The sequence below is a fragment of the Notamacropus eugenii genome, chromosome 1, assembly GCF_028372415.1.
Source record: "Notamacropus eugenii isolate mMacEug1 chromosome 1, mMacEug1.pri_v2, whole genome shotgun sequence".
Classification (NCBI taxonomy): domain Eukaryota; kingdom Metazoa; phylum Chordata; class Mammalia; order Diprotodontia; family Macropodidae; genus Notamacropus; species Notamacropus eugenii.
In genome coordinates, this window is record NC_092872.1 from 280135917 (window position 1) to 280155875 (window position 19959).

A 19959-nucleotide genomic window follows, 5' to 3' on the forward strand; every position below is an offset into this window, starting at 1 on the left:
CCACTGGAAGTCTCACTTTGCAAGCTGAAACCCAAGTTTGCCCAGTGGTAGCAAAGACTTAGACACATTTATCTCTCTCACTTAGTTCCCTTGCACCTTTCTATGCTCCTATTACTTTCTTTTTCTTTCCTCTGCTCCAATTTCACTCCTTACCCTCCTTTCCCAAGCTTAATAGAAGTCATGTTTATTTACTAAACCCAATCTAAAGCCATTCTTTTATTCATACATATTGTGTACATACATTTTTCAGAAGGTTTAAGCCTTCCCCTTGTGTTGCCTGCCTCCTCTTCTGCCCAGTCTGCTCCCCTCCTCACCTTCTCTTTGGTTCCACTTGAATTTTCAAGCTAAAATTCATTTCACCTTAGACCAATAAGCCTAGTATCAAGTACCTGGCTGGGGAAAGGAAAGGCACAGAATCCTTAGTCTTTCTCACTGGTCACAAGATTCACCAGATTTTGCCTCTGGAATATTCTATGGCTCAGTAGTTTCATCAGATAGGTATGTTATCTCTGGGCTAGAACCATTTGCTACCAAATGTGGGCACAAGAGCAATAGGACAAGTATACTTGATTCCATGTCATTAAAGGTGTCCTCTGATGACTTGGGGCATGAGGTGATCCTGGCAACTTTGCAGCTCTGCTCCGGAAGCACAGGCTCTGATAAATCCTACTGATCTAGGAAGGTTTGGGGAACAGGTCTGGTGACTATGGGCCAAGGATAAGCCTAGAGGAGGGTGGAGAGGTTCATGACCTAGTGCACTGAAAGATGATGAATGTTTTTCAACCACAGGAAATCATAAAAATCACTGAATAAGACAAAGAAGAGTCACAATTTGCATCAGCTGAGGGAGTGCCCTTGAAATGTTGATGACATTAGTAGTGTGGTGTGAATAAACTGAAATAAAACAAATGCTTTGCTCTCAAGTAACTTAAATGTGTAGATATGACCTCTAAAGGAGGTATTCTTGATTTGAGGTCTGTGAACATGTGTTGTTACTTCAAAATAATTTATTTCCTTTGTAACCTTGCTATCTGATTTTATATACAAATAATTAGAAATTTTTAAATTAGAACAACCTTGAGTTTCTACCTCACAGATTGACCTAGAAGGCAAAAGAGAAAAATGACAAATATTGGAGGAGATATGGAAAAATAGTCTCAATAACACATGGTTGATGGAGCTGTAAATTGGTTCAGCCATTCTGGAAAAGATTTGGAACTATGTCCCCAAAGTTACAAAACTGTGCATACTTTTTGACCTGCTATGTCATTCATAGCCTTATAGCTCAAAGAGATAAAATAAAAATGAAAGGAATGATATACACCAATATTTAGAGGAACTCATTTTATAGTAGTCAAAAATTAGAAACTAAGGGCTTGTTCTTCAATTGGGGAATGAAATAAGTTATGGTGGAATACAATGAAATATTACTGGGCCATAAGATTGGATGAAATGGACACTTTTAGAAGAAACAGAAAACACATTTCTGAACTGACAGAGAGAAGTGAGCAGACAAAGGAGAATGGTTCATACAATAAAAGTGATATTAATGTTGAAAGATTTGAGAAATCTGATCAATGCAATAAAAAAGTATGAGTCTAGGAGACTGAAGAAGAAATATACCATTCATTGCCTTCTAGAGAAGTGATTAACTTAAAATGCAAAGAAAGACATCCATTTTTTAGTCATGGCCAATGTACGAATTTCTTTACTGGACTACAGTATGTGTGATCAGGATTTCACTTGGGGAGTGGGGAAGCAGTGAGAGGGACAGATCATAAATGCATGTAAAAATCAATTTTTTTAAAAAAGCAAAGAAAAATTATATGTTCTAGACATTGATGACCTGAAACACTGACAATACTTCATAAATATTTGCTAAAATAAGTTGAGGCATTAAATAGCTCTCCCACATTTCCTTCCCTGTCCTAAAAACACCACCTTATGTCTTCCTTTGGCTTAAGCCATTGTAAATTTCTGTTAGTTTTTTTTTTAAAGTTACTCTCTGAAAGTGGGGATAAAACAACTCTGAAGCCTTACATGGATTCATTCTGCAGGGACTAAGGGAATGGGATGAAGAGTGGGTAAATTTTAATAGAAAAGGAAGAAAAACTGGAAGAATGGAGAAGTTTTAGCTTGTAGTATTTCCAGAAAGGGTATATAAAGGCAAGAGCTCTGAGCAACTAGAGGCCTATATAAGGGGATTGTGTTTGCTGGGAAGTGGGGAAGGGAGGGTGGTATCCCAAAGGGGCATCAAGAACAAAATATATGGCTTTAGAAAATAATCTAACATTGGAAAGTGAGGGGATGCCCTCAACGGGGAATGGCTGAACAAGTTCTGCCATATTAACGTATGGAATGGTATATTAATGTAATGGAATATTATTGTTCAATAAGAAATAATGAGCAGGCTGATTCCAAAAAACCTGGAGAGACTTACATGAACTGATGCTGAATGAAGTGAGCAGAATCAGGAGAACATTGTACACAGTAACAGCAACATTGGGTGATGATCAACTGTGATAGACTTATCTCTTGTCAGCAATGCAATGATCCAAGACAATTCCAAGGGACTCATGATGGAAAGTGCTGACTGCATCCAGAGAAAGGACTATGGAGTCTGAAAGTAGAGTGAAGCAGACTATTTTCATTTTTTGGTTTTTTTTTTCTTTCTTGTGGTTTTTCCTTTTGGTCCTGAATCTTCTTTTGCAACATCACATGAGGAAATATGTTTAACATGATCATACATGTATAACCTACATCATATTTCTTGCTGTCTTGAGAAGGGAGGATTGAGAAAAATTTGGAGTTCAAAATCTTACAAAGGTGAATGTTGAAAACTATCTTCACATGTAATTAAAAAAAAATGAAACACTATTAAGTAAAAAAAATATCAGTCCTACCACCCACTTCTGCCTAAAAGTCATGAACTTTGTCAAGTAACTGACACTCTCTGGGTTTCAGGATCTTCATCTATGATCAGTCATCAGGCATTTGTTAGGCACCTAGCAAGCTGGCTGTGGAGTATACAAAGGAAAAAAAGAACTATTCCCTGCCCTCCAGGGGCATTGTATTCTAATGGAGAACACGACATACATGTGTAGAGATACGTACAAAACACATACAAACAGATACCAGGTAATTCCACCGAGTAGGGCAGAAAGTACCAGCAACTAGGGGTGAAGGAGAAAGCCAGAAGGGCTCAGCCACTCTTGAGCTGAGTCTTAATGGAAACCAGGTATTCTGTGAAGTGGAGATGGGGAGGGAAGGCATTGAAGGGAAGGAGAATAGCCTGTACAAAGGTACAGGAGATGAGAGATGGGGAATCATGTGTGTGTAGATCTGTGGATGCTTTAGCTTCTAAAGTCTTCCTTTGGAAGCTTAAGATTCATCAGTGGGAGTGTTAGCATGGCTAGACAGGTGAAGGAGAGTGAATGTTATATGAAAGCATAATATTAGGGTCACAAAATTTTAAATAATTGAAATTAGCAATGTCCTAGATCTAGCTAAAGTGCATTGAGCTTCAAAATTTACAAGCTACCAGTTGGTAATCAAAACAAATGGCCTACGTGCAAATTTGAGCATCCTTTCTAAGATAGCAGATGACACTAATATTCTCTGTGTATGATAAGATCATGAGCTCATTCTTTCTCATGTAACTGCTCTTGTTTGAATCTTGTTATTTTCAGTGTTATTTCTTCAGCCTGGATGTCCTTGAAGCTTTGGGATCCAGACTGTTCTGATTAAACATTCCCAAATGTAACTTTGTTCTGGTTTCCCTTTCCCTCTGTTCCCAAGTTGTAACTTACTGTAGAATCTGACAGTGTGAGATAATCTCCATGAGGGTTTCCTTAAGACTATCTAAAACCCACATTTCTTGTGTCTAATAGCCACCTTGGTAGATGGAGAGGATCTCTGTTGAACAGCTGTAATCCTAGTAGAAATTTGAATTTTTAAATTTGATCTTTTAATAAAAGATTGTTACCGATAGATCTGATCACTCAGCACAACTCCGAGTAGTACCTTTTATTTGCTTTGATAGTGTGATATCTTGGACTTCCATCAGTTTCTGCTACAGGTTAGCATTGGCCCAACAGCATTTTCTCCACTGACCCTCATGGACTCAGTAATCAGAGGTAAGTGAACTTCATTGAAATCATCAGTGAACAATTATCTGTATCTGCAGGACTGTGTCCAGATCTTTTCCAGACCCATACTATACATGTACTGCATCTGCTGGGGTGGGGGTTAATTTTCATTGAATAGGATATGCAGTTAAGCCTTCATAGTCCAATAGGAAGTTTTCACTATGGTAGGACATTGAGATTAATCTGATTTTAACATATATAGAGTCAGCCAATATTCCCCACAATGATTTAAGCTTTCCTTAACTGGTAGGAATAGAATGGAATAAGCATTTATTAAGTGTCTATTATGTGCCAGGAGCATCTAGGTGGTATAGTGGATAGAGAACTGGGCTTGGAGTCATGAAGACTCATCTTCATGAGTGCAAATCCAGCCTCAAACACTTATGACCCTGGGCAAGTCACTTAATCTCGTTTGCCTCAGGTCCTCATCTGTAAAATGAACTGGAAAAGGAAAAAGCAAATTAGTCCGGTATCTTTGCCAAGAAAATGCTAAAGAAAATCCTAAATGAGGTCATAAAGAGTTGGACATAACCGACAAATGACTGAACTACAATTATGTGCTGACTACTGGGTTAAACACTTTACAAAAATTCTTCCATTTTGTCCTCACAGCAACCCTATAAGGTAGGTCCTATTATTACACCCCTTTTACAGATTAGAAAACTGAAGCAGACAGAGGTGAAATGACTTACTCAGGGTCACACAGCTTGGCAGTGCCTAAGGCTGGATTTGAACTCAGATTATATTGACTCAAGACCCAGCACTCTCTCTACTGTGTCACCCACTTAAAAGCCTCAATTTCAGGGTGAAAGGTCCACCCCAGTTTCTTTACTCATAAGTAATCATGAATGGAGTTCAGAAATGGGAGTTTCCGAGTGTTGGACACCACTAATGGGATTCATGTTTTCTCTGTATCAAATGAGATTACATATTTATAGAATTGTGAATGATTTACTCTTTTCAGTATGGGAATGAATGTGTCATCTCTGAAAGTCATGACCAATATATTTTCCTTTAGGAATACAATAAATCAGTCAACCAGATCTAAGATGATTACCAATCCTAACTGCATGTTACCCTCCCATCTGGAATCAGTATACTCAAAAGCAAAGGAGACTGACTAATGGAATTTTCAGATCTGATAGGTAGAAAAGTTTTCATTCATCATTCCCTTAATTTCTCTACAAGGAGGCTAGGACTAAGTGTTTCTGGGTTAAAGGTGGTGAGCACTCCGCCTTGATTTTCTTTTTCAGGGCTAGACCCTCTGACCTTCTTTCTCAGATTATCCCAAGCAACATGACTTTCTTTTCCTTGACTTGTTACCTGCTATAAATTAAGAATGATATCGATAATTGCATAGATGTGTATTTATGTATGTATTTATAAGTGAAGGGCTGCTAGTTTAGGAAGATTGGGATCTTCTCACATATCATGTTATTCCTAAATAGTGGCCAGTATGAGGTAACTTTGACAGATACAACTAGTCTTTTGAAAGTGCACTTCAAGCCCAATATTCTAAGAATTAAGATTCACATTGATTCCATGAGGAAGTTTTTCAATGCCTGAAGTCTAAACTTTGTAGTGTAAAACCTCCCAAGATAAAATGAAAGATTAGAGACCTAAAGCTAGAACCTTTAGACAATTAGCCTTGGGTATTAGCAATAGCTTCTTTGTATCCACAGCTGCTAACATCTGTAAACAGTTTGTTTTTAGAATAGTCAGTTTTGGTAAAGTAGAATGAGACCAGTGATGAAGAACTTTAGATACATGAAAGATAGGTTCCCATTTGAGCCTAGAGGAAATAAGGAGTTTGTTGGAGAGAGAAGAGGCATGACCTGGTTAGTCCTGAGTTTCGGAAAAATCACCTGGACAGCTATGCCAAAAATAAGTGTGAGAAGGAAGAGATTTGAGGAGGGGAAGGCAATTAAGAGTCATTGGAAAAGACCTGGTTATGTGTGAGTAGAAAGGAGACATATTGAAAAGATTGTATAGAGTGAGAAATTACAAGATTTGTCAAGTGAATGGATGTGAGGGGTGAAGGGTAATGTGAAGTTGAGGATGATATTGTGATTGCCAATCTGAGAAACCTTCAGTAGAAACAAACTTGTTTGGAAAAAAAGAGGGTTTGGGGTAAAGGCAATGACTTCTTTTATGAAATTATTTGCACATATCCCTCAATTTGTTTTTTCTAGGCTTCAATAGCCCTAAACACAAAATAAATGCTACCTTTTCTTACTTTATCTGATAACTCCATAAAGGCACTGGTTACTGGTACTTTCATAGGTATAAGCTCATTTGAGTCTTTCAGTAGTCCTACCCTACATCCCCTCTGAGCTGACCTTCCATCTACTTTGTACAAATATGTGTATGTGTGTGTGTGTATTTAGATTTTTTTTTTTAATTTTGAGTTCTGTATTCTCTCCCTTCCACCCAAAACCAACCCATTGAGAAGTCAAGAAATGTGTTATCAACTACACATATGAAACCATTCAAAACATATTTTCATATTAGCCATGTTGAAAAAAAAGCAAGAAAAAGAAAGTGAAAAAAATTATGAGTCAATCTGTATTTAGACTGTCAGTTCTTTGTCTGGTGGTGGATAGCATTTTTCATCATTAATTCTTCAGAGTTGATCAGAATAGCTAAGCCATTCACAATTGACCATCATTACAATATTACTGTAACTGTACACACTATTCTCCTTCTTTTCACTTTGCATCATCTAAGATTTCCAAAGTTTTTCTGAAAGCATTCTGCTCATCATTTCTTGTAACACAATAATATTCTGTCACAACCATATACTACAACTTAATCAAGCTTTCCCTAATTGATTCTCTGTCATCTTAGCCAATCAATAGGTGTGAGGAGCTAACTGAGTTATTTCAATAATGATTTGGAGTATTTTTCATATGACTATAGATAACTTTGATTTCTTCATCTGAAAATTGCTGGTTCATATGATTTGACCATTTATCAATTAAGGAATGACCTTTATCCTTATAAATTTGACTCAGTTCTCTATATATTTGAGAAATGAGGCTTTTATCAAAGAAACATTCTGTAAAAGGTTTTTTCCCCCCTAGTTTCCTCCTTTACCTCTATTTTTGTCTGTATTGGTTTTGTTTGTGCAAAACCTTTTAAATTAAATGTAACTGAAATTATCTAATTTACTTCCTGCAGTGCTCTTTGTCACTTGTTTGGTCATAAAGTCTTGCCCTAACCCTAGATCTGACAGGTAAAATATTCCATACTACCCTAATTTGTTTATGATATTACCCTTTATGTCTAAAAATTGTGCCCATTTTGATCTTATTTTTGTATATGGTGAGAGATGTTGGTCTATATTTTCTTTCTGCCAAACCACTTTCCAGTTTTTCCAGTAATTTTTGACAAATGGTAGCTTTCTGTCCCAAAAGTTTGAATCTTTAATTTGTCAAACACTAGACTGCTATGGTCATTTTTCACTGTGTGTTGTATACCCAATCTATTTCACTGATTCATCATTCTATTCCTTAGCCAATAGCAGATTGTTTTGATGATTGCTGCTTTGTAATAGAGTTTGACATGTAGTACTGTTCAACCCCCATCCTTCACATTTTTTTCATTGATTCCCTTGGTAATTTTGACCTTCTATTCTTCCAGATTGATTTTATTATATGTTCTACCTCTATAAACTATTTTTGGGTAATTTGATGGAAATGGATGGCACTGAATAAGTCCTTTATGGAATTAATTAATTTAGGTAAAATTGTCATTTTTATTATATTGGCTTGGCCTATCCATGAACAATTAACATTTCTCCAATTGTTTAGATCTGTCTTTATTTGTATGAAAAGTGTTTTGTAATTGTGTTCATTAGTTCATAGGTTTGTCTTGGCAGGCAAATTCCTAAGTTATAAAATTTATATTATCTGTAGTTATTTTAAATCTAATTTCTCTTTCTATCTCTCCCTGCTATATTTTGTTGACAATGTATAGAAATGCTGAAGCTGTGAATTTTTTGACTAGGTTTTCAGTTGATTTGCTAGGATCTCTAAGTATGCCATCATATCAATTGCAAAGAGTGAAAGTTGTGTTTCCTCATCACTTATTCTAATTCTTTCAATGTACTTTTCTTGTGTTATTGCCATGGCTAGTATTTTTAGTATAATATTAATGGTGGTGATAATAGGCATCCTTGCTTCACTTCTGATGTTATTGGAAAAGGTTTTTAACTTATCTACATTACAAATAATGTATGTATAGAATAATTTGACATGTGTATATGTGTGTATGTATATGTACATACACAAATATATGCATATGTGTGTAAATATATGCATGTAAACACATACCCCTATTTGTATCTAATGGTAGCCATCTGGACTGGGGAGGGAAGAATAAAAGAAAAAAAATACATGATAATTTTGTTGTATATTTTAAAGGAACAGCAAGTTGTAGATGGTAGATTTGCAGTTTCATGTATAATGAAATTATACATTGAAATTACACAGTACAATAATGTAAATTGTACTGTTTTGAAAATGTTTGTTTTATTCCATAAATTAAAAAAAATAAAATGAAATGGAAAACAAATAATGTTTGCTGATAGTTTTAGATATACTTCACTTACCATTTTAAGGAAAGATCCATTTATTCCTGTATTTTCTAGTGTTTTTAATAGGAGTAAGTGTTGATTTTGATGAAAGCTTTTTCTGCATCTATTGAGATAATCAAATGATTTTGTTGTTTTTTGTTATTGATATACACAATTATGCCGACAGTTTTCCTAATATTGAACCAACTCCACATTCCTGATATAAATAACACCTCATTGTAGCACATGATCTTTGTGATATATTGCCATAATCCCCTTGCTAATATTTTATTTTAAATTTTTTGCATCAATATTTACTAGGGAAATTGATCTGTAGTTTTTCTGTTTTTGTTCTTCCTGGCTTATGTATCAGTGTTATATTTGTGTCATAAAAGGATTTTAGTAGACCCCTTTTCTTTGCCCTTTTCCCCAAATGGTTTATATGGTATTGGAATTAATTGTTCTTAAATTGTTTGGTAGAATTCATAGGTGCTGGGATTACTTTTTGGTAGAAAGTTCATTGATGGTTTGTTTGATTTCTTTGTTCTAGTTAGGGTTATTTAAATATTCTATTTCTTCTGCTAATTTGGGCAGTTTATGTATTTGCAAAGGAGTATTTATCTTATTTATTTCGATTGTCAGATTCATTGACATACAGTTGGGCAAATTAGCTCCTAATGATTGTTTAAATTTCCTTTTTATTGGTGGTGTTTTCAATTTTTTTTTCATTTTTGATACTGGTCATTTGGTTTTCTTCTTTATTTTTAATCAAATTAACCAATGGTATTTTGATTTTATCCCACGAAACCAGTTCTTAAGTTTATTTACTAGTTTAATGTTGTTTCTTTTTCAATTTTATTTATTTCACCTTTGATTTTCAAACTTCCAATTGAGTGTTTAATTAAGTCCTTTTAAATTTTTTTCTAGTTTTTTTTAATGGCACGCCCAATTCATTGATCTGCTCTTTCTCTGTTTTATTGATGAAAGCATTTAGAGATACAAATTTTCCACTAAGTATTACTTTGGCTGTATCCCATAAATTCTGGTATGTTGTCTCCTTGTTGTCATTTTCTTTAATGGAATTATTTGTTGTTTCTCTAATTTGTTCTTTGACCCACTCATTCTTTAGGATTAGATTGTTTAGTTTCCAACTAATTATTGATCAATATTTCCAAGACCCTTTATTGAATATAGTTTTTATTGCATTACAATCTGAAAAAGACGCACTTAACATTTCTGCTTTTCTGTATTTGATGAGGTTTTTATGCCCTAATACAATTTTTGTGAAGGTTCCATCTACAGTTGAAAAGACATGTTTTTTTTCTGTCTCCATTCAATTTTTTCTAGAGGTCTATCATATTTTAACTTTTCTAAAATCCTATTCATCTCCTTATATTCTTTTATTCATCTATTTTATGGTTATATTTATCTAGTTCTCAGAGGAGAAAACTTTACTGGTATAGTTTTACTATATATTTTCTTCCATAACTCCTAACTTTTCCTTTAAGAATTTGTATGCTTTGCCATATGGTACATGTATGTTTATTGTTGATATTAATTCATTGTCTATGGTAACTTTTAGCAAAATATAGCTTCCCAGTTTAGCTCTTTCAATTAGGTTTATTTTTGGTTTTGCTTTGTCTAGGATCATGATTACTAACCTTGACTTTTTTTTTTTAACCTACATGGAAGCACAATAGATTCTGCTCCAGTCATTTATTTTCACTCTGTGTGTGTCTCTTTCTTTTAAATGTGTTTCTTGTAAATGATATATTGTTGGATTCTGGATTCTGCTATTCCCTTCCTTTTTATGTGTCAGTTCACCTCATTCTCATTCAGAGTTATGATTACTAACTGTATATTTTCATCCATCCTTTTTTCTCCTGTTTATTCCTCTTTTTCTCTCTCTTATTATCCTGTACTTCCTCAAAAGTCTGTTTTGCTTCTTACCCTTTCCTCCCTTAATCTGCCCTCCTTTCTGTCAGACTCCTCCTCTTATTTCCTTTCCCCCTTACTTCCCTGTTAGCTATGATAGATTTCCATACCCAACTGAGTATGTATGTGGTTCTGTCTTTGAATCAATTCTAATGAATGAGGTTCACCACCCTCAATCTTCCTCCCCACAGTAAAAGTGATTCATTTTGCACTTCTTTTATGTAAGATAATTTCCCCCATTTTTATTCCTTACTCCTCCTTCCAACTTCCTTTCTCATCCTTTAATCACAGTCAATTCATACTTGTACCCTCTGTCTATGTATACTCCTTTTAACTTCCTTAACAAAGATAAAATTCTTAGGGATTACCAATATTATATTCCCATACAGCAATATAAACAGTTTAACCTTATCGAGTCCCTTATGGTTCCTCTTTCATGTTTAGCCTTTTATGCTTCTCTAGAGTCTTGTATTTGAAAGTCAAGTTTTTGTTGTTGCTGTTGATTTTTATTTGGCTCTCATCTCTCCATCAAGAATGCCTGAAAGTCCTCTACTTCATTAAATATCTATTTTCTGCTGAAGGATTACACTCAGTTTTGTTAAGTAGGTTAATCTTTGTTGTAATCCTAGCTCCTTTGCCTTTCAGAATGCTCATCTAATGTGAAAACTGCTAAGTCTTGTGTAATCCTGACTGTAGTTCCATGATATCTGAATAACTGGTTTCTTTCTGGCTGCTTGCAATTTTCTCCTTGACTTGGGAGCTCTGGAATTTGACTATACTATTCCTGGGAGTTTTCATTTTGGGGTATCTTTTAGGGAGTGATCAGAGGATTCTTTCCATTTTTATTTTTACCCTCTGCTTCTAGAATATCAGAGTAGTTTTCCTTGATAATTTCTTGAAAGATGATGTGCAGGCTCTTTTTTAATTGTGACTTTCAGGAAGTTTAATAAATCTTAATTTAACTCTCCTCAATCTATTTTTCAGGTCTGTTGTTTTTTTCCTATGAGATAGTTCATATTTTCTTTAATTCTTTTGACTTTGTTTTATAGTTTAAGTCTCATAAAGTCATTAGCTTCCCCTTTCCCAATTCTAATTTTTAAGTAATTATATTTTCAGTGACCTTTTGTACCTATTTTTCCACTTATTCAATTCTGCTTTGTAAGGAGCTCACTTGAGTGAGTATTTGTGACTCTTCTACCTTCCTTCTTTCCTTTCTTCTTTTCTTTCTTTCTTTTACCTTCTGGTCCATTTTATTTTTAAGTTAGTTTCTTCAGTGCTTTTTTTTGGTTCAACTTTTACCAAGATGTTGAATTTCTTTTCATAATTTTGCAGCCTATTTCTTTTTACTTTTAGCTTTGAGTTAAATTTGGACTGTGTTCCCAGGTGGAGGGAGCTCTGTTCCAAGCTTCAGGTTTTTCATTCTGCTGTTTTCAGAGCTTTTGGTGCTTGTAAGTTGATATAATCCAAGGAGAGGTGTACTCACTGCTCTCTTGGACTGTGCTCTGGTCTTTCTCCAGGAGAGGATCATCTTCTCCTGCAGCTACAAGTGCTAGTGCTCCTCTTGACCCTGTAATGGTGACTAAGATCCATGATCTTCTGCAGCTGTAAGAGTTAGTCCTCTTTTCTGTCTTGGAACTGAGACTAGGAACCCTACTTCTTTCTGAGAGACCACAAGTGTTGTTTTTGGCACTACAACTGTCACCCTGAACTTCATATGGGCAGTGCAACTGAATCTTGCCCCTATGCCAACAAAGGGTCCCCTGTAATCTCTTTCTGACCAGTTATCTGACTCCATTACTATTTCTGGCCTATGAGTTTCCAAAAGTTGCTGCTACCACTGTTGTTACCTCCAAGGCCTGCTGCTGGTATTGGTGCCACATACACTGTACTCCAGGCCAGCACCTTCCTCAGTGTCACAGACTTCTCGTGCCAACTTCCTAAGTTGTGATGGGCTAGAAAAATCTCTCACCTTTACCTTTCATTGCCTCTTCCACTCCAGAATTTGACTCGAGGCATTATTTTAAAGTTGTTTGGAGGACAATATTGGGAGAGGTCAACTGAGTTGTTGCCTGTTCTCCATCATCTGGTCTCTACTCCCAATTTATAAATATATCTTGTATAAGCTTTCAGTATTACTGTGAGCTCCTCTATCAAAGGTGAACACCTTGTATGCAGCAACTATACTTTCTTTTTTTATGTTTTATGTTTTTTTCCTAATCTTCATTGCTTGGCATAATGCCTGGGCATTGTTGATTAGTTGGCTGGTTGATTGACAGGGTGCAAGAGTAAATCTAGAAGTGTTAACTCCATTTGTTAAATAAATTAAGCTAATTTAAGTAGTTTCCCTAGGGCCACCCAGCTGGTAAATAGGAGGTAACTAGAAACCAATTCTTCAGGTACCTAGCTCAGTGTTCTACTATATATTTTTCTACTCTCTTATAAAGCTGCGCTGACAATGAAAGGTGTGGACTCAGTTGCCTCAATTGCCTGGCCCTGAGCTGAGTACAATCAATATTCTAGGCCTCCCTTTTGCTATTGCTTTTTTAGAGAATAATATTACTTCAAAGGGCCAAAGTTGGCATTACTACCCCAAAGGACTATGGGAAATTATTCTTCCCATGAGAAACTTTGCTTTCTCTGTGCAAAACAATTGTCTAATTGTCTGTAACCATATCCTGTTAATGTGTTATTTGTTCCCAGATATGTTCCAACAATATCAATCACTGTGCCTACTTAATCAACTATGAATTATCCTCATGTTTCTCACTGTCTTCTCAAATGAATGTGAAAAGTTATTAAAAATCCCTAGGAAAGAGCTAGCTTATCATACCCCTTAGGTCTCTGTGATCTGGTTCTTCCCCTGAAGCTATGGGAATGAGTATATGCCAAGTGCCTAGTTCATTCTTAAATGTTTGTGGGAATTTTTTATAAAGCATTTCATTCAGATATTTCAGGACTAAAACTCAGAAGCTGAAGTACTTCATAAATATTAGCTATTGTATTAGGAAATATTTCAAATTCATTCAGCTAGATGGTGTTGTGAATAGAATGCTGGACCTGAAGTCAGGAAGACCTAGGTTCAAATCTAACCACAGACACTAACTATTTCTATGACCTTGGCCAAGTCACTTAACCTCTGTTTACCTTACTTTCTTCTGTAAAATTGGGCTAATAACAACACCTACCTGACACGGTTGTTGTGAAGATCAAAAATTCTTGGCATGGTGCTTGGAACACAGTAGGTATTACACAAATGCTTATTCTCTTTCTTCCCCTCCCCCCTAATATAATTACTCATTAAGTAGACTCTGTTTCTCTTTCAGGCAGACATGAAATTTGGCACCTTTTAGCAGCTGCCTGTTGGATACTTGGAACTGCTGATGGTGGCATTAAGAATAAACCCCTGCAGAATCCGGAAGCTAACATGAATATTGTGTGTAATGTTAATGAAAATGTGAAGGGAAATATCATGTGGGATGGGTGTAGTGAAAAGAGGAATGGACATGGTACCAGAGAAACTCTGGCCATCCTCACTCAGACCCCATTCCCAATGCCCCACTGCCCACTCTGCTTCCTCCTTATACCTCAATAACATCCTCCCAACATCCTACTCTGTATTTCCCCATAATTTCTACTGTGCCCTCTGCAATACCTTCTCCTGAGGTAACATGCTAGATTTCATCTTTAATTTCTTTTTCCTCACTCGCGCTTGGTTCCTTCCTGATGACACAGCCCTTTCCAGCACTGGCTACATTTTCACTCATTCCCCTCAACTCAGAGGTCAAGGTGGAGGAGTTAGAAATATTCCTTGTTCTCCACTGCTCCCTCTACCAATGATAATTAGTAAACTCACCTCCTTTGTGGTTCATACAATCCATATTTACCACCCAATAAAAATCCTGGTAACAGTTGTTTATTGACCTCCAAGATATTCCCCATCCTTCTCAATGAGTTAATTCCAGGTTCATGGCATTTCTCTCCTCTTCTGCCCTCAAACAAGGGGCCTTCAGCATACATATTGATATTCCTTCAAATACCCTAACCTTCAAGTGCATTAATTTACTCATTCCCATGACCCACTCCTCCACCCTACCACAGCTACACACGGAGATCAAATCAATCATGTCCAAAAAAAAAGAAAAGAAGAAAGGAGAGAGGGAGGGAAGGATGGAGGGAAAGAGGGGGAAGGAGGGAAAAGGAAAGGAGGCAGAAGAGAAAAAAAAGAATAGAAAAGCAAAGAAAATATGGTTTGATCTTCTCTCAGAGTCCATCAATCATCTGAGAGTGGATCCCATGTTTCATCATGAGTCCCTTGGAGTTGTGGTTGGTCATTACGCTAATTAAAGCTTCTAAGTACTTCAGAGATTGTTGTCTTTATTATATTTTTGTTATTGCATAAATTGTTCTCCCAGTTCTGCCCACTTCACTTTGTATCACTCATTAAGCTTCAGTTGCTCCCTGTCGACTGGCTGGTTCCCTGCTACCTACAACCACCCCCACGTCTTATCAACTCCAAAAACTGCTTGTGTCATTCTTGTATTTCTTCATCCTGTATCTCTCCTCCTGTTCACTTCTAACCTCCTTGAAAGAGCTATCTCTAATTGTTGCCTCCATTTCCTTGTCATCACTCTGTTGTAAAACCCTCCGTAATCTGGCTTCCAACCTCATGATCTAATTGAAATTTCTCTCTCCTAAGCTTTAATATTATTCCTTTCTTTTGTGGCTAAATTCTTTGAGAGGGCTTTCTACAGTGATTGCTTCCACTTCTTTTCCTCCTATTCTCTTCTTAGCTCTCTACAAATTGGCTCCTGACTTCATCATCCAATGATTTCTTAATTGCCAAATCTAAGTAGCCTCAATCCCCATTCCTCTTGACCTCTGGCTGCCCATGGCACTGTTGGTTACACTTTCTTGACACTTTCTCATCTCTAGTTTTGTGAGCGCTATTTTCTAACTATGCCCCTGCCTGTTCTGACCACTCCTCCTTCTCCATCACTGGATCTTTATCTAAGTGATGCCTGCTGACCTTGGGTGTTCCCTCAGACTCTTTTCTGAACCCTCTTTTCTTTATTCTCCATACTACTTTACGTGTTTATGCATCAATTCCCGTGGATTGCATTATTATGTCTATGCAGATGATTCTGAAATCTATTTATCCAGCCTTAACCTCTCTCTTGTCCTGCATCCTTACATCTCCAATTGCCTATTATTCATCTCAAGTTGGACATCCCATCGACATCCTAATCTCAATATGTACAAACCTCCCAAATGCTTCCATCTTCAGAACTTCCCAACTACCACTGAGGACACCATCAGTCTCCCAGTTTCTCAGGCTCAATTTAAGTGTCATCTTTTACTTCTCATTCCTTTTCCCCATCCTTCTCACAATATTCAATCTATTGCCAAGACCTGTTGATTTCTCTTTGGCACTATCTCTCGAATATGCCTGCCTCTCTCCTCTGACATGGCCACCATTCTGGTGCAGGCTCTCGTTACCTCATGCTTAGAGTATTGTGAGAGCTACCAGTGGGTCTGTCTGCTTCAAATCTCTCCCCTCTCTAGAGCACCCTCCACTCATCTCTCAAACTGATCTTCCTAAAGCTCTAGTTGACCTCAGTAAATTCCCATAGCTCCTATTAAATCTCATTATCCAATATAAAATCATCTATTTAGCTTCTAAAATCTTTCATAGTTTGGCCACTTCTTTCCTATCCAGTCTTCTCATTCCTCAGCCCCTCCTTCTCACTCAAGTACTCTTTGGTCCAGTGACATTGGCCTCTGTTTCTCTTCACAAGACACTGCACTTCCTGCATCTGGGTATTTCACTGACTGTCCCTCATGTCTGTGAGGATCTTCCCCCTTGTCTCTGCCTCCTAGTTTCCACAGTTTCCTTCAAGTCCCAGCTCACATCCCACCTTCTGCAAGAAGCTTTACTCAATTGCTCCTCCCCTTCCACCTTCCCTCTAATGTTACCTCCCATTTGCTTTGTATTGATCTTGTCTGTATGTAGATGTTTGCATGTTGTCTTCCCCATTAAAATATGGGCTCTTTGAGACCCAGGACTGCTTTTTGTTTCCCTTTCACTTAGCACAGTGCTTGGCACATAGCAGGCATTTAATAAATGTTTGTTGAATTTATTTGACTTGAATGGGCTCTGCGGCTTATTCCCCAGGGATCCTGAGCAAGGCATTTAACTCCCCTGAGGTCTCAATTTCCTCCTCTGTAAAACTTAGGGGCTCCCCAATGTTTCTTCCAAATTTAGAAGGATAATCATATAAATGCTCTAAAGCTTGCTATTTATAGCTCAGGTATCCAATGCCAACATGATTGTGGGCAACCAGAACCTCCGAAGAGGTAGAAATATGAATTATTCCTAGGCACATGAGTTCACCCCTACTCTGCTACTCACTGCTTTTGTGATCTGGGGCCACTTGCCTCATTTATGAGCTTCAGTGCCCTAACAGGTAAAGTGGGAATACTATTTTCCCTTCTTGTTCATGGTATTGCTATTTTTTAAAAAAAGAACTTTGGAAGTCATGAACAGTCCCCCAGAAAGCAGTCCTTAATATCTCCTGTTGTTCCTCCTTCAGTCCTTATATGGCTCTCTCTGTATGTACCTTGTCCAATAATGCTTTAGCCTTCCCTCCAGAGGCTAGCCCAGGGTCTTCCTCTCTTGCCCCTGCTTCTTTCTCTTTATGCCCCATTTGGGCTTCCTTACTTTAAGAAGAAACCAATCAATGGCACCGAGGTGAAGACTTTTTCTTCCTCCCATACAGAGTCAGATTATTTCCTACTGGGGCTACCCCAGTGAGGCATATGATGTTGTAACAGAAGACGGCTTCATTCTTGGGGTTTACAGGATTCCTTATGGGAAAAGACATTCTGAGAGAACAGGTAAGAGGCATCACATTTTGAAAAGCTCAACACAATGAGATCTAAAATTCAGGTAAGTGAATGCCTAGAATTCGCCTACATAGGACGTAGCCTGGATGTGGTAGGAACGAAGAGCTCAGGAGCAGATGTTCAAATCCCAGCTCAGACATGTTCTAGCTATGTAACCATCTCAATATATGTTAAGGAAGGTTCAGAACATCGATAATTCAGTGCAAGGAAACAGCACACACAAGATAGTAGAACAAGGCAAGCTTTATTGAGGAGACATTTATAATATGAACAGCAATCAGCGAAAATGATAGAAATAGGGCAGGTTCACCCTGGGTGGAACCGAGGGCACAAAACCAGCAAAGTCTGCTGGGATTTTACAAAGTTCTTTTCTGGGTCAAGAAGGTGAAGGCATTGGGAAGAAAGAGTGTAGAGTCTGGACTTGGGGACTGGTGCTTATTTATGATAGCTGGGGTTGGAGATGGGGAAAGACTTTTGGAAAATTCATGGCTATCTGATATGATTCAAGCTACCTACAGGCAGGGAAGAGGCTTTTGGTCTTTACTGCTGGTCTTACTCTGTCAGGGTAACTCAAGGCAGGATTTCTTCACTGAATGAGGTGAGAGAGGTTGCTGGGGTCATTACAGTGACCTGGACAAATCATTGGATTTAGAGACAGCACAGCATAGCAGAAAAGGCATGGGATTTGGAGTCATAAAGATCTAGGTTCAGATCCTGCCTTAGACACTTGCTAGCTGTGTGACTCCTCATCTCGAAGATGTGGAGTGGGACCATATGGTCATTAAAATGCCTCCCAGTACTAAAGCTGGAAAATGAGTAAGAGAATATTTAGACACTTAGACTTCCTTAGGAAGCAGATGTCAGGGGGCCTTCGAATTGCTTTTGAACTTGATTATAAGATGTCTCTCCTTCATTTTACAGCTCAAAGGCCAATTTTCTATTTGCAGCATGGGATGTTTGTGTCTGCTAGTAGCTGGGTCGCAAACCCACCCTCCACCAGCCTTGCCTTCATTTTGGCAGATTCAGGTTATGATGTGTGGATGGGGAACAGTCGTGGGAACATCTGGTCGCAGAAACATGTGCACTATTCTCCAGAATCGCCAGAATTCTGGGCTTTCAGGTAGAAAAGAGAAATTGTTTGAAAATAAGATTCCACTGGATTTTCTAGATATATAGAAAGCCAGTCATTGTTTTTCCTTCTCTAAGGGGGAAAATCATTTTAATGACTGTGTATGAATCATTAAAAGAGATTTTTTGGAAGAGAGTTTGAAAGATACATAGGATTTCACCAGGAACAGAAGGGGAAGGTGGTGATGATAGAAACTTGGCAACAGTGACATTAGTGGGAATCTCCTGCTTGGAGTCCTGGCCTGTTTTACCCACAGGCAGACAATGCATCACATGTATGTGGCCGAGAAATGAGCAAAGGGATAGATGCACCTGATGGATCCACCCCCATGAACTAAGAGGCTCTATCCTGTTTAGGGCTCCCCTCACCAGGGGACCACTGTTGCTGGTCTGGGATCTGAATGCAAAGCATGGAGGATGTCTCTGCTAGGAATCTCTAGTGAAGGAATGCCCCAGATTGGGGTCACCATTCCTCTGACATGTCAGTGATACATAGGGAAATCTTTAGTCTGAAAGTTCCATGACTGAATCTGCATTATGACCTGCATCCTGTTCCTCAGAAGCACTAGGTCATATTTGCTTCCATTCATCTCACTCCCATTAATTTAGTTCCCACTTGGGCAGACCTATGCTAGGCATGGGAGGGAACTAGACAGATAACTAAGATGAATAAGTGGCCCCTGTCTTCATGAAATTTGTCATCCAGTAGGGGCTCAGGAGGGCTCCTTGGAATTCTTGAGGTCTGCATAGTGGTCCACAAACATGGACATTCAGAAAATTAAAGCAGCTTCTTCACTGACAGCTGTCTTTAATATCTCATCATGATGTGGCAGTCATCTTAGACTCTTAGTGACTCTGGGAGAATATCTGTAAAACTCTATGACTCCTACTAAACACAAGGGTTCCAGGAGAGATCTGTTTGTTGTCTAAGGACCAGTATAGCCAAGTTCAAAAAGATTCATCCTCAGAAGGTGACCGTGAGACAATGATTTAATTTTTTTTTATTTTTTGGAGACAAAAATCATTCCCTTAAGGCCTGGGGTAAAGGGATTGGAAGGGGAGGATCTACCTCAACTCAGCAAAGGTCCATCCTGCTAGACTCATGTACCCTTAAAGAGTGTGTCTTTCTTTAAATGCCTTTTTTTTTTTTGAAAATAGAGGCTATAGTGTCTGGTTTCCTCTCTCTTTCTCTCTCTCTCTCTCTCTCTCTCTCTCTCTCTCTCTCTCTCTCTCTCTCTCTCTCTCTCTTGCAGTTTTGATGAAATGGCT

General features: G+C 37.7%; 1 protein-coding gene across 1 annotated transcript in view; it reads left to right on the forward strand.

Moving 5' to 3' along the window:
- The first annotated feature begins 3810 nt into the window (after window positions 1-3810).
- The window catches only part of LOC140517141 (lipase member K-like), a 30850-nt gene continuing 14701 nt past the window's right edge, over window positions 3811-19959 (forward strand). Inside the window, exons 1-4 of the mRNA XM_072628087.1 lie at window positions 3811-4136; window positions 13983-14092; window positions 17436-17553; window positions 18484-18682. Of these exons, the coding sequence (XP_072484188.1) occupies window positions 4118-4136; window positions 13983-14092; window positions 17436-17553; window positions 18484-18682 (446 nt within the window). The 5' untranslated portion in view covers window positions 3811-4117. The remainder of the gene's footprint in view (window positions 4137-13982; window positions 14093-17435; window positions 17554-18483; window positions 18683-19959) is intronic.